The sequence below is a fragment of the Rhopalosiphum maidis genome, chromosome 3, assembly GCF_003676215.2.
Source record: "Rhopalosiphum maidis isolate BTI-1 chromosome 3, ASM367621v3, whole genome shotgun sequence".
Classification (NCBI taxonomy): Eukaryota; Metazoa; Arthropoda; class Insecta; order Hemiptera; family Aphididae; genus Rhopalosiphum; species Rhopalosiphum maidis.
This window is the reverse complement of record NC_040879.1, coordinates 20620096-20635707: the sequence shown is the minus strand read 5'-3', so window position 1 is coordinate 20635707 and position 15612 is coordinate 20620096. Positions and strand designations below refer to the sequence as shown.

At 29.1% G+C, this 15612-nt stretch overlaps 1 protein-coding gene across 1 annotated transcript in view; it reads right to left on the bottom strand.

The window, feature by feature from the left end:
- LOC113556139 (limbic system-associated membrane protein-like) overlaps positions 1-15612 on the bottom strand; it is a 524182-nt gene that overhangs the window by 85157 nt on the left and 423413 nt on the right. The window contains exon 2 of the mRNA XM_026960909.1: positions 11366-11494. Coding sequence (XP_026816710.1) covers positions 11366-11494 — 129 coding nt within the window. The remainder of the gene's footprint in view (positions 1-11365; positions 11495-15612) is intronic.

Below are 15612 nucleotides of genomic sequence, written 5' to 3'. Positions count from 1 at the left end.
AAGAAATTAAAAATAGTTGGAACATACATATATACCGTTAACAATCGTAATTTTATTAATTCGTTTCTTCGCTAAATAATTTAAATAATATAGGTCCTAGGCCACGTCATATAATACAACACTTAATATTATTTAATTTTAATTTTAAGTCTAAGAGTATTATTAAAACGTTTCATAAGAAAGCTTCAATGACGCATGACGTGTGTAAAATAATAATATATACATGCAGCAAGCAAAATGACATATAATACGATGTACCAAAAATGATGTATTCGTATGAAAAAAATAATTATAAAACATTTATGTTTAACACTTAGACATACTCTACGTGAGTGGTCTCAGAAAATATAGTTGTGTGTATGTTGTTTCCAAGTATATTACACACTACAAAGATATCAATTTTTAAGTAAGTAATAAGTATAATTAATAAAAAATCATGTTACTATAATACTTTAACACGATACAACATTGAACATAATTTCAAATGTTTGTTATACATTACGTTTACAATAAGCAATATTTTATTACAAAATGTCAACCATCGAATAGTTATATCTGGATCACAGCATAACTACAAATTATCCAAAGACCCATAATAGAGTATATCAACATTTCTAAACCCTATTCAATATAGTTGAGTTAAGTTAATGAAAACTCGAAATGTTCATTTCGTTTGCTGCAAATTAATCTAACCAATCTCGAGAACGGCAAAGTTATGTAACCTATTACGATTCTATTAAAATGTAACTATTTTTATTTAGACATTTTAATAATTAACAGTCTTAATATCCATAAGGCAAAACATTTTAATTTATCGTATTGCATATTGTTAGTATATACAAATAATAATCTTACTTAATTGATTATTCGATATCAAACTATAGCTGTGGTTAATTAATTTCAACTAGATATCGAATAATAAGCAACTATCAGCGGCCATTCGCAAACTTTCATGATATTGTTTAGAAAAAACAAAATTAAACAATACCTGTCAAAGTGTTTTGGAGTTGTTTGGATACGGTTTTTGTTTAAAACAGAAATATATTAGATGGATACCTGCTAAATATACGGTTCTTGGCAAATAATTTCGCTAAATGGCACGTATGTTAACATAGGATGTTAAACCCTAAATCAATAATGTTTTAGAGTACCTACATTACAGTAATCCTCACGTCCACCATATTTTATCACAGAAGCTGTAGGTTGTATACAGATTTCGTTGCTGTCATTAAATTTCAATACTATTCATGGTCATTTTTGAAAATAGCAAATTGTGACGCAAAGATTAACCTTTGCCGTCCAGGCCTAATCTTATACAATTACAAAGATGTATAGAATGATGTTAATAAAAATTGCCCCTGTCAAGCTGATTAATTGTTTTTTGTCCGATGTTTCGAAATAGAGAAACTTGCCAGTCCAGAATAATGAAGCATTCTGCTGAAAACGAGAATTACAAATAAAACAACCACCTTCATTGTACTACAAGGTTTTTGAAATGAGATCAAGTCTATGTTTCAGTGGTTTTTACGAACAACCAATTTTAAAGTGAAGATATAAAAGTAAAATACAACATCTGTTAATTGATAGTAAATATAGTAATAAATTGTTTAAAAAATGTTTATTTCTTCACCATTAAAATTTAATGTTATAAATAATTTTAACGTAGGTATACTTTGTCGAATATTACAACCATACATATAACTAATAAAATGTACATGATAAATTATTTATTTTTCATATACAACTATAATATTACACATTAAATTAATAATAATGTGTCAATTTCACAAGATTAAAATAAAATAAGATTTTAATATTTTTTAAATTGTGAGTATTACAATGTCAAAGATATTAAAACGTTTAATTTTTTTTCTACACTACAATCAAGAAGAGTAAATATTTTATTGATCAATGATTAAAATATTGTATTGTTTGAATACGAGAATAAGAATATAAGAATATGAATGAATTTATATTATGATTTCAAAAGTTAGAACACCCTCTCTAATGCTTCCTCTGTTTAGCATTTTGTAATTAAATATATAAATGTTATAAATTCTTTTAAAGTAAATTATCAAAAACAATTAGATGATAAAATATTATTTTATTTTTTTATAGGGGTCAAGCAAACACAGTTTTTTTTTTAAATTTAGTTTTAATTATTTATAATAGGAATATAATATAATCCTAATATATAAAACTATAACAATGATAATATAAAAATTAAAAAAATATACATCTTTGTAAAATCAATACTTTCATCCCTTCATTCAGAAAATAAAAATACCTACTAATTTTGATTTACAGTTTACTGTAGGAAACAATTTGTAATTAGATAAGCCATTGTGAATTGCATTTTTGTTATCGATGAGTGTAAAACCTAAACTTATAATTTATACATGGATAATTCTTTATAAGTTCTTTATAGTGAATAGCTTACGGACAAACGTATATTTGTATTGCTTTGAAAATGTTTTCAACTAACAGTAGTTATATTTTCGAAGATAACGTCTATCTATTTAGGTCCGTGAAAATAATACAACTGGAAAGTTCATTGATCTGTTCTAATTCTGACTAGAAAAGAAAAAAAAACCGTTTTAATCTTATTGGACAATAGGCTTCAGTTGTGGGACATTTGTTAGACGATGGGATTGCAATTACGCACTATGCAGCCAACTCAGTAAGTCTTGCATTGTTTCGGATATCTTAGATTACCGTTACTGGTGATCAATAAGTCGTAGCTATTATATCATTCATTCTTGAATCTATTGACTCCACGATGTGCACTAACTCTAATACACGGTAGCCTCGTTGTTCTTAACGGCTAACTTATTCATCTCGATTTTGTATTTATTTTAAAGTATATGAGTTACAAATATACCTTGATTATGCATACAACATTTCACTAATTTGTGCCGAAATATATTTTTTTAATTCGTCTTTGATATACACTACAGCCATATTATATTCTCTTTAAGAATACCTAACACCTAATAGTTTATTGATTTTCCACTGATTAATATAATTAAGTACTTATCTATGACTTCTATTACCGAATTAATTAATCTATGCCACACCATTTTTATTGTTCGCATAACGTTTGGTTTTCTGTAATTTTTCTTTAAATCGAATGCATAAGGTAATTGTTTTATAACAATACATCATGCGAATAAATCGAATTATAAATTTTTCTTATTTATTACGTCTGGAAGTTAAATAAATTTCTCATAAAAAATGTAAATGCATTTAAAATAATTACACGATATTACATTGCACATCCGATCACCGATCGACTGTAATACTGTAAGTATCCGTATTTTGTATTTATGTAATTTGTTACTCTTCCAATGGTATTCTATTCAATAAATTTGTAATGCAAAGCATGTATTATAAAATTAATTCCAGTTAATTCTTTAGACATATTATTGTACTGAAATAGGCATTTTAAGTTCTGATATGATCATTGATATAATATTATTCACATTATTTTGTTTATAACGGAAATAAATATTATGAGGAAGATATAAGCGCATCTCGATTTATGTTTACTTTAGAACAAATAGAGGGTTAAAAATATCAGGTTCATAAAATATTAATTTAAGAAGCTTTAAACTTAGACTGGCTATTTACTTAACATATTAAGTTAAACATATGTGAAGTCTATTTTTTAGTTCGTAACGAAGATTATTATTTTAGTTTGTTGTTTATAAAAAAAATTAAAGATATTTTAATTCTCTGCGATGCCAACAAAATCATTAATTATTCTTTATTCAAACTATATTTAAAAATCATTAATGTTTTTGATATTAAAAATGTTAAGCACATTTGAAAATTGGATTATTGAAACAAAATATCGTTTATTATACATTTTAAGAATAAAAAAACAGTGATAATGTTATAATTATTTTTTTTATATGATATATAAACATTTTAGTTTAAATATTACTCGATATAAAAATATTGTACTCTCTATATATTACAATAAATGAATAAGAACTTTATAAACAATTTTTTTTTTTAAACACGATATGTGTAATAAATGTTGCTAGGAATCGTCTTTCATACTTGATAATATTCGATTTCAAATTTAATTATGATAAAACACCTGCTGTCACTCGTATGGACCTCTCAAAAGAATGGCATGCCCCAAATAGTTAAATCTACATACATAACGTGTAAGAAATGTCCGCTTTTTCACATTTTAAAATCGGATTATTCAAATTATCTAAATGAAAATAATTGTTCGTTTTCACATATATAGGTACTATATGTATGTGTAGGTACTACAAGAAATTTTTGTTTCAAATTACAGAAGAAATCGAACAAAGATCAACAAAATACAACTCGAGTTTCTAGGTACTTAAAACACTCGTGTAAGTATAATATTGGATGTGAAAAATATTTCTAAGAAATTTTTTTGTTTTTAAAAGTTCTGGAAAATTTAATATTGATAAAATTGCTACGTACGGTTAACAAATAAAGCTATTCTAAAAACTTTTTCCGAAAACATTAATAAGAATTTCTTAGTATTCACGAAACCAAATTAAAATTCAAATCACATAATCTGTATGATGTATGTGGTATTATTATCTGGCAATATGAAACTAAGTTAATAACTACAAATAGTAATTCATAAATTATTAATAATTCGAATGTATAAAAAATAACTATTACCTACATTCTACAACGTTAAAATAATATTTAATTCGGTCAAATTGGTATTCGATCAAAATGTTTAATTAAATGCTATATGACTAAAAATCACTATAGATGTAAATATGTAATAATTAAAAATTAATAATATGAAAATGATGGATACCGGAAAAATATCGAAACTCAGTTGGTTTTTGTTTAAATTTTTCAACTTATTTTAAATATACTAACAATGTTTTTTCCGTGAACAATATTACCCAAGTACCTATGCGTAGCGCAATTGATAATTAGGTATAAATAGGCATCAAATAAACAAAAGAATAAAATAATTATTATTTTAGAGTACCCGCCTACTCGAGTACCGAATATTTTAAAGTATTTCGCGAATTAATAATATAAACAATAACAAATCAACCGTTTTAAAAATACGCTCCGCGTTGTTCAATTAATAATTATCATGGCATAATGTCGTTACGTTAGCGGCCATGACGCTATCGAATTGTTTTCTAGGGATGTGCAAATTAAGTTATATTTTTTTCGACGCTAATAGCTTTACCATCAAGAGCCACAGTCGCAATTTATACAGGTATAAATATAATTGAACACCGGAACCGGCCAATTAGAGTGGATAATAATATGAGGCGAAGTATACATAGTATATACATAAGCAACCCTTTCCAGGAAATATCGTGTTCCTCCGATTTCGAGCGGCCTTCGGTGTTTCGCTCACGGATTTAATTTAGCGCTTATTACATTGCTGTATTATAAATCATTATATAATGACGCGGCACGCGTCTCGTAAACCAAGAAGCAGTCGGTGGAAACAATTTCGGATTTCCGGAGAGAGGGCAAGAGAGAAGAAAACAAAAAATCGCGGACCCGGGGAACGTTATAGCCCGACAAAACCCCGTCGCTCGGATAGCGATAATAATTTAGTGATAATAAATGTCCGCGGCGACGTCGTGCGTACGACAATATTATTAAACGCGTCTCGAAATAAAAAAAAAAATCGTTCGCACGGCGGTTTTAATTTCATTAAGAGCACCGCCGCGACCGACACGTCGCATTGTCATTACACGACGGGAGCAGTATATAGTTGTTCCGCAGCCGTCGGACTGACTGCGGACCGCGTGTGTTGGTATATGCGGCGTGTCGGCGGCTAAACGGACTCAGTCATGTCATTATTATTATTATTATTATTATTATACAACGGGAAAGATTTACACGCGTACCTAATACTTTTAAACGATATCGCGTGTTGGGCGCCTATTAATAAAATGATATACGACGGCGGTCGCGGGCAGGGTCGACGACGCTAACTCGAGAGGCCGGAAAGTTTGGAGGTCTATTCTCTCTACCACGTTAATAGTGCGATTGTAGCGAGTGGGCGGGCGGGATTGACGGGGTGCTCACACTATATTATATAAACTTCACGCCGCCGACACACGCGGCGCACTCCGACCATACTAAAGAAAAACCATCAACCTCGGACACGCGTATTATCCGATTGTCCGGATCTCATTCCAATCGGCGACGCTGCACGATACCGTTTTCAATTAGTATTTTGGTCCTATTGCGAAACGCATTTCGTACCGTTATAATGTTTACACATGTATAATATATAATATGTGTATGTAGATATATGAATGCATTATTTTTATGAATTCCGCCAAAATGATAAGACGGACCGTTATTTATTGCAGACTGCGCGATGTTGTCTTGAAAAAAAAAAAAGAAAAAGAAAAAAAATGGCGTACGAGTAGGTCGTTATATTACAAACCGGCGTGGCGCACGGCCAATAAACAGTAAATAAACTCTATGTAATAATATGCCGAATTATAGTACCGCAATACAGTAGTATGATACACCGTACTGGTTGTGTGATTTGAAAAAAAAATCGTCCCGTTAACCGTCCTCGGCCGACCGATATGAGTTTCCTCTCACAATACATATGACCCCATCACTGTGTACGACTCGCGATATTATAATATAATATTATTATGGCCGTACCGTCTTGACTGGGACGTATCACAACGGAGTGCAGCGGTGACCTCCAGTGGCGCACTCGAGATTTATTTTCTTCCACGAGGGGAATAAGGCATAATAACATATGACCATTATACGTAGAGGGGAAGTTACCAATATCTACTACAAAAAAGGCTGTTGTGAACTTGTATTAGGCAAGACGTAACAAGTATACGCACTAACGGGAAAGGAAAATAATCTTTTTTTTCCTCGCGCTGTGAAATATCGCATGCTTTACCGCCTTTCAAATATTCTACAAACATGTATAACACATTTTGTAAAAAACAGAAAAAAAAAAGTCAAACCAAAAATAAAAATGCAAAAATCAGAATTCGTGTATTTATCCTACACCGAAGCAAGTAGGTATATGTAGTTGAAGAATATTTCATAATAATATGGCCGCTGCGTAAAGCTTTGCATTCATGTTGAGATAAAACCTAACGACACACCGATCAAATTATATTATAGTACAGTCGTAATAATAATATGATCAAATATATTGTATAAGATGATCGCATTCGCGGTGTGATGTTAAGGGGTTGCCCATGCGGTGCGTGATAGCTGCGCGAAATCCCGCGTAGTTTAACCGTTGGAAATGATTTTCGGTTATCAAGCAACGATTCCTATTGCAGGAACAGAGGACAATAATAATAACAACAATGATAATAATAATAATTTAATGATGGGCGTACACGCCCAGCCACCGTCGTTATTATTGCTGTAACAGCTCACGGGCCGTAATCAGCGCGGGTGCAAGTGAAACCGAATTATATATTGTCTGCTGTAGCGATAAAAATAAATAATACGATAATACTACTACTACTACTACTACTACTACTACTACTACTAATACTACTACTACTACTATTATTATTATTATAAAGTAAGGTAGATGGGTAGGTAGGTACGAACGAATGTTAATAATAATAATATGGCCGACGCGGTTACAGCGGTGTATCCACTATCCATTACCATCGCCGGTAAACAGTCGTTATTGTGCGGCGTGCGACCTGCGGAGAATTTTCAATGTTCACCAAATAGCTCCAGCAGCGGTCGAACGCGAGAAACATACCTACTCTGTTCATTGGCGATAATGGACTAGACGAAACGTTTAACGAAATCGCGCCTACCAGTTTATTTTGTACGACTGAGCGAGCAGTTGTATACGAAAAATATGATACTGCAGCAATCAGTGACGAATCTAAAATAACCCATAAAAGCAATCTAAATTCTACCCACCCCACTAATCCAAAAAATTAAATAAGATTTATTTTTAAGGGAAATATTTTTGATTATTACGATTCAAAATTATTATAGAATAATATTTAGTTATTGTTTTTGGATATCTCATAGAGTACGCAAAACCAAGCGCTACTCAAAGACCGCAGTCGTTTCGTCACATGTTATATCAAAGGAATTATGTAAAGATATGATTGAAAGTACCTACCTATAATATGAACTACAAAATGTTTATTACTGTGTTAATCAATGGATTTTCCATTATGTATATACAGAATGATTCTCCAAGAATGATCATTCCCTTATTTATTTTAATAATTCAATCATTAAAAATTCTATTTTTAGAATTTAAAAATAAACTTTGAATTTCTGAGATTATTTGGTCAATATTTTTTTTTAAATTTTAACGTATCAAAATTCGAATGATTAGCTCTTAATAATTATGTGCACTGAGGATAAGAGGATGATGATAATGCGGTTATAATATTATATAAGGGTGATTTAAAAATGTTAGTAATTTATAATAATCTATCAAAATGTATGTTTTGTAAGACTGATCTAAGTATAATACACACTAGATCCAATATAATATATATTTTACATTTTTTATAATCATGTTTAAGGGCTTCTTTTTGTAGAATAATTATTTTAATAATTGAAACGCTACTCGTTCGTATTCTGAAGTATATTAAAGGATTTTGGTAAGTACATCAACATTTTAATAACTAAAAATAATTCAAAGAAAAAGTGGGTTCTTATTTGAAGAAACAAAAGTTAGTTTTTTTTTCCGGATACTCTTATGTGTAGGGTAAAAATACTCGAGAATTTGAAAATATGGTCTTTAACTAGGTATATTTAAAAATTTAAAACAATCAAATTTTAAATGAATTTGTTTTATAAAAGAAAAACATGGAGATTAGCATAATGCTCGGCGAATCACTCTTTGTATAAAATATGTACTGCTGACTCAAAACCATGCTCGGAAAATTATAAATATATAATGTATCGTAAAACTGTAATATATTTTGTTACCACCTCGTCTGTATACTTATAGGCTATAATACATATGTTTTGTTTCTTAGCCGTATTATATTTTGATTGCATTACCTTATATACCATCATTTGATAACAATAAACTCTATTGCTCTGTCGAATTTTCGGCAAATATTTAGTTATCAAAAGTAAATATCGTCAATAGTCTTGTATGCCACGGCATCGAATCAAAGATAATAAGAACAAAAGAACCAAGCAAGATTTGCAACGCTGTATAAGCGATAAATAAATAATGGCATCAAATACGTGTAAACATTCTCAAGTGTACGAACTTTTAAGCCAGTGATAATTGCGTGCAAATTTTTTTTATAAATCGCGTCGAGAACGAACTCGCTGCAATACGTTTAGTAAATATTTATGAAAATTATTATGCTGTAGTGCTGTACAGTACAACTGTGACGCGAAAATAATGAAATACATTTAGCCATTTAGGGTAAACATGTACATTATAAACCTATACTAAACATATCTTCTTTTTACTTTCTATGCCAAAAATGATTAACCTTTTTGAAGTCGCGACTCTCTAACATATTACCAAGATTTTTAACGACCCTTTTGTAATTTTAGCGCTATAAAATTGAAACAATTTATCAAAGTTGTTTTATTTTGAAGACGTACAGTGGGTGGCATGAAAAAATATACGATTATGAATAACGGTGTAAGTACAAATATCATAAACAAAACTAACAGAAGGGCGATAAAAATATATCATACAATTTTTCCCGTTTCAAGACAAATTTATTTTGAAACCCACGTTCCGGTCTTGATGCCGATACCCGCTGTCAAACGAATCTATAAATATTATGCACATCGAACTTTAGTTGATAAGTCCTCAAACTTATTCTATTATCAATCGAATTTATAGACTAAGCAATATCATCTGGTCAATACTGGCGACACGGTCGGACAGACGAAACTAAGTTAGTATATTTAAATGGTTTTAGGGAATTCTATTGTGAAATATACGACGCCAAACTCATATAAATTTTCAATTAAATTGTTTTGAGAATCATCCACTCGCTGTGTTAGTGCAATCGCATTAAATTGCTGCACGCGTTTCATTCGAAATGACCGTCAAATTAAATTTCCATATCAATATTAAATGCACTATAGTGGTTTGAATTGTTTCATCTACTAAAAATTGTAGGAAATGTATACGATAAAAATAATACATATAAAATGTAAATAATTAAATATTTTCATAGGACTTTAAAAGATACATTAATTATTGACACATGAATTAATTAACACATTTGATCTTACAATATGAATTTGGCCAATAAGGTATTGTTTTAAAACCCATTTAGAGACCCACAAAAAATAAATATAAATATAGATTGATGGTTATTGTTTATTGACTATTGCGCCGGTAAAAGTAAATCGAATACATGCTTCGTACATAGGTTTAAGTGATAAAAATGGATAATGAATATATTATGCACGTTAATTTAAGTCATTGTTATGGGTATTGATTGTGTGGTTAAGTAAGAAATTATATTAAAAAATTACATATTTTAGAAACAACTTTTTATTCATTTTGTTTTAAAAAAGATTTTTCTTACTGTGAAAAATCTCAGGAGTTTATTTTATTTTTATTATAAAGCGAATATAGGATAAATATATTTTATACCTAACGGAAATATTACACTATTATTGTATAGCGATTTGTTTTTCATTACGATAATACGATAAAAATATAGGAAAATAGGGAATAATAAAATGTACATTAAATATTTATGTTATTCATGAATTTCATTGTATACTTATACACGTTTTTCAATCTCGTAAGTGTCATAATGAGTATTCTATTAGTACCCTACCATTATATTAAAATGTGAGGATATTCTGTATTTTGTAAGTCCCACATACAAAGTTTAATGATTTTACCAAAAATATAAGTAAACGGGTTTTTCGCAAACTTTTTGAGAACTATTAATTTTGCAATTATGAACAATTCTATTTACTTTTTTTTTTATTAGTGTACATTTTCCTATCGATAGATAACTGTATACAACTTTTAAAACCCTTTTAGTGGTCCAAAAACTTTCTTCTGATAATAATTACATACAATTCTTTTAAAACGAATAGCTTTATTGCTCAATTTAGTCTTAAGACTTTTTTTTTGTGTATAAGTATGAGTCATGACGATCAAAATTATCATAATATTCGTCAACAATCATAAAATATTCAAACAATAGCGTTTATCGTACAATGAATACATCAAATTACTTAGTTATATATATATATGATGTTAGTAATTTATTTTTGTATTTTTAAACGAACGATTGTTTTGAATGTTTCTTTTATTGGATATAACCATGCAGATAGGTACAAGACACTATTAGGTTTTAGAATGCACTTGAATATTTAAGTCTAAATAAATACTAAAGCTTACCTGGATTATATACTTCGCATGGTAAAACAATTGTATCTTTGGTAACGACTTGGTATGTGCTTGGCTTGTTCAAGAACTTGGGAACCTTGTTAGGGTCAACTGGTACATATAAATCGGCATTGTCCAATTCTGTAAATATATAGAAAATTATGATAATTAATAATAAAATCAATTCATGAACGGGAATATGATAAACGCCTGACAAAATGTGTTCTTACATTAATTCAATTTAAAGAATAAAAATAGTTATTAAATGTTTAGTAAATTTACTTTGCATCTACTGAATCACATATAACTATATTTAAAAACAATATATATCAATAATGTTTTTAATTATTAACGAGTTATTATGAGACATTTGAAATACATTTTTCTCATAAATGTTTTTGTTAAATTAATGGAAAATTTATTTAGTTAATAAGATTAATTAAAAGTAATTTTTTAAACATTAAATATACATTTTAAAAATATAAATTAAAAGCACTAAAAATACTTAAATAACCCCCGTAGTTTGTATGAAGAACTGGAGTGGTTTGTATAGAGATTTATAATAAACTTATTGAATTTCAATAATTCAAGAAATATATAAATAATAATTATTATTATCAATAAACATTAGTATCGGAAAACATGATAAAATTCAACGAATATTTCGCGATCTAGTATGACTTTTATATAATATGTAGCCTACAATTTTTGTAAACTGAGCTAAATCTTGGCCATAGATAATTCCTTAAGAGTTTTAGATATGCTCATGTTGAAGCGAGAGTAATAATCTAAATATCATTTTTTAATACCGACTTCTAACAGTTATCATCTCACATGAGGTTTTCGATTTTAAATTAATTTATGCTCTTCTATTAATAATACATTAATTTGTTGCCTTCACCAAAGAACATCATACGAACAAGAAATGTATAAATAATTTACATCATGTCAAACTTTCAAACGAAACGACAAAAATTACTTTTCTACAGTTTTGCATTTTGCATGAGATTAAATGTAGTGTATAAATATAAGGCCAAATAATATCTTTGGGTCTCCCGTGGGGACGGCAGAAGCAGTGATCAAATGTGCAACCGATTCCCATGACATATCCTTCGACATTTTATCTCGTAATGGTTCCCTTACTTTGGCGCGCACCAAGACCGTTCAAACGAAAGAAAAAAAAATGATATTTAAATCGGTCGTTTATCCGTGCCACAGTCAATATAAGTTCCTAGTCTTGTATACGCACACCAATGCATATTGAAGTATTCAAAGAGAAAAGCCTTTTTATATTAACCAGGCAAGAGTAGGTATATAGCGTGTGTAAGCTTTCTGAAATGGAAAAAAGCAAAATGAGATTCTCTTTTTCTTTCTAACCCTTAAGCTCAGTTATCACTAAAAACTAGGGATGCAAGATGCGAAGACTTTCCGAAATAAGTTCGCTTATATCTTACTTCGATGTTTCCCGTTTAATAATTATCATTTACTATCATCGCTATTTATATGATTAATTTCGATATTGACACACAAATGATTGGCTTCGGAAATAAACACAATAAGATTATATCTATCTCAAAAAATTAGGTAAATAATGTACAATGTTTAGGAATGTTTACGCGTATAATATATTAATAATATAAAATAAATATAAATATAGATATTATACTAGATATTTATTAGATATTTCATATGATTACAATGAGGTACAAGATGAATGGTAGTTTTAATTTAATTTTTGAGAATAAATATACTTATAATGTCGACGTACAAAATTGTTTTAGCCGAATATTAAAATAAAATACAATATTCGCGTTCTAATAATATATATATATATATATATATATATAGGTACTGGGAATGAAATAAAATATGTGTTAAGGAACGAAAACTTTCAAACGTAACGCGATCATCATTATTTAATATTTAACTATATTATATTATACCTGCTCGATTATTATAGTTTCATAAGTAGCTGACAATGACGCGTCGACGACGGTGTGCAGAAATGTTTTATTTAACTTAGTGTTGTAAATAACGACAAATCGACGATATTTACAAAATTAAATTAAATCCATCTGGTTTTCGTTATCATAAATGGGTGTGATATTTCAAAAAGTCAAACGTATTCCAACCATTGTGGTACGACTATGATAATGTATTCCGTTTGTATTAATTTTTCAACGTAATCACTGTAATACACTGAGCACGGTATTATAGTGGTTAACGAGTCTAAGATGGTTATCATTTTTTTTTTTTTTTTTTTTAAATTTAATTTTCCCAGTATAATTAATGTTATATAATAAATTATTTATGTTGTTTTATGTTACTTATCACGATTGTAATCATAACGATCGTGTATAACTGTATACTTCAGTAATTTTAATTTAAAAAAGTGAACATTTTTCGCACCTTGGGTTGGTCACTCAGGACAACTGTATTACAAAGGCGGATGCTACAATATTATTCCATTTTTTCATTACATTTGAAACCGATTATTATCGCATTCTAAAAAACGAATCCGAGCGGTGTTGTTTTTGAATTTAATAGGAAATTAATTTGAAACTCCATGATCATTTTCTTTTTTAATTAAAAAGATAAAGTAGTATATTGTATAATATTATAATAAGTGAAAATAAAAAACATTTGACAAAATTGCTATTATTTTATTATATAGAAAAACACGTTAAAAATAAAGTAAGAAATTAAATACAAAACTGTTAGTCGATTGATTTTGGATTTGTAATTTTGTTAATAAATTTCAACTGGTCACAATCAAGTATAGTGTTTGGATCAAACGATAAGAAAAATTATATTTGATGGAATAAGATCGGTTGCACACTTAAAAAAAATGTCTTTTTAATGCGATAAAAAACATTCTAAAATCATCAGTTTCTCTTGAAGCTATCTCATGGTTCACGTGGCTTATAAAATATAATAAAATATACTTTTATAACAAAATGTTCATAGTTACAATAAATGTTTTTTTTTTTACAAAATAAGATTTTTTTTGTTTTTAAGAAGATCAGAATAATATATATTTTATCATTTATCACAAATTCACAGAAAATTGTATTTATTAATTTTTGTACGTTCTAATAATCTTTGAATTTTGCAATCCGTACAATATTGTTAGTGTATATTTAAAATTTATTGTTTAGTAGTTTGAGTATTAGATATGCCACGGATGCTTGAATAAAACATTTAAATGCAATTGATATTTGTTTTAAATATTTTATTTTATTTATGCAGATCAATTTGCAACGAGACTACTATAATTAATAATGCAATTCAATTGACGGTCAAACAATAATAGAGTTTGGACATTGAATTCGCAATAAACACAACAAAAATAATAATAATAAAAAAAAACCATTTCCCTTTGGTCGAAAGGTGTTGAGTAACATCACTTTATATGAATTAGCTATAAATAATCGATGTCCAGGCACTCGAATAACAGGAAAATGTCCACTTTTACGGCCATAGGCGCATAATAAAAATGAAATTTTTTATTTATAATTTTTTTTCCCTACACGTCGTATGTAATATTTAAAAACGATGAAGCGTTCGGTGGAAGGGTCGAATGTAACCTTTTAAAAACCCGTTAGAACAGTGCGTGCTCTCCCTTCGCGTTTACCGATTCTGAGCGTCATTGTTGCTGTCGTCCCTCTTGGTATCATAACCCACCCCTCACAAAGAGTTTTATGTTACACACTTGCGTTACTGTTTTTTTGTCCATTTCGGCACGATTTCCGTTTGCGCGGTATACAAGACTTTCTCCTTTGGTCCTCGAAACCCTTGCGCATTTTAAATTCATTACGCCGTTGGACTCGCTTCCGTGTGCACGGTTGTTATATGATAAATAAATAATACGCTTTGACGCTCTTCAATTGTTTTTATTTTTGAACAATTTTCAACCATTTGAATGCGATATTAAAGTAAGTCGCGTTGAACACTTTTGTCACGCGTACCTATAATAATACTACGTGAACAATAACAGAATTGCCACACCATAAGAATGGTTTTTAATATGGGTTTTTTTTTTTTTTTAAAAGACGATTTAACGAATTCGTATGGTGGACCGGCATTGTGAAAGTATTTCGACGATATAAAAGTTGTCGACGTGTCTACACTAAAATAGTTTGTTTTAAATACAATATGTGTGAAGCAGATGTTATAGCGTATATGACGAGAATAAGTCAATGAAAATACTATCAATGTTGTTAATTATGTTTGATATTTCGTTACAATATAATATTATA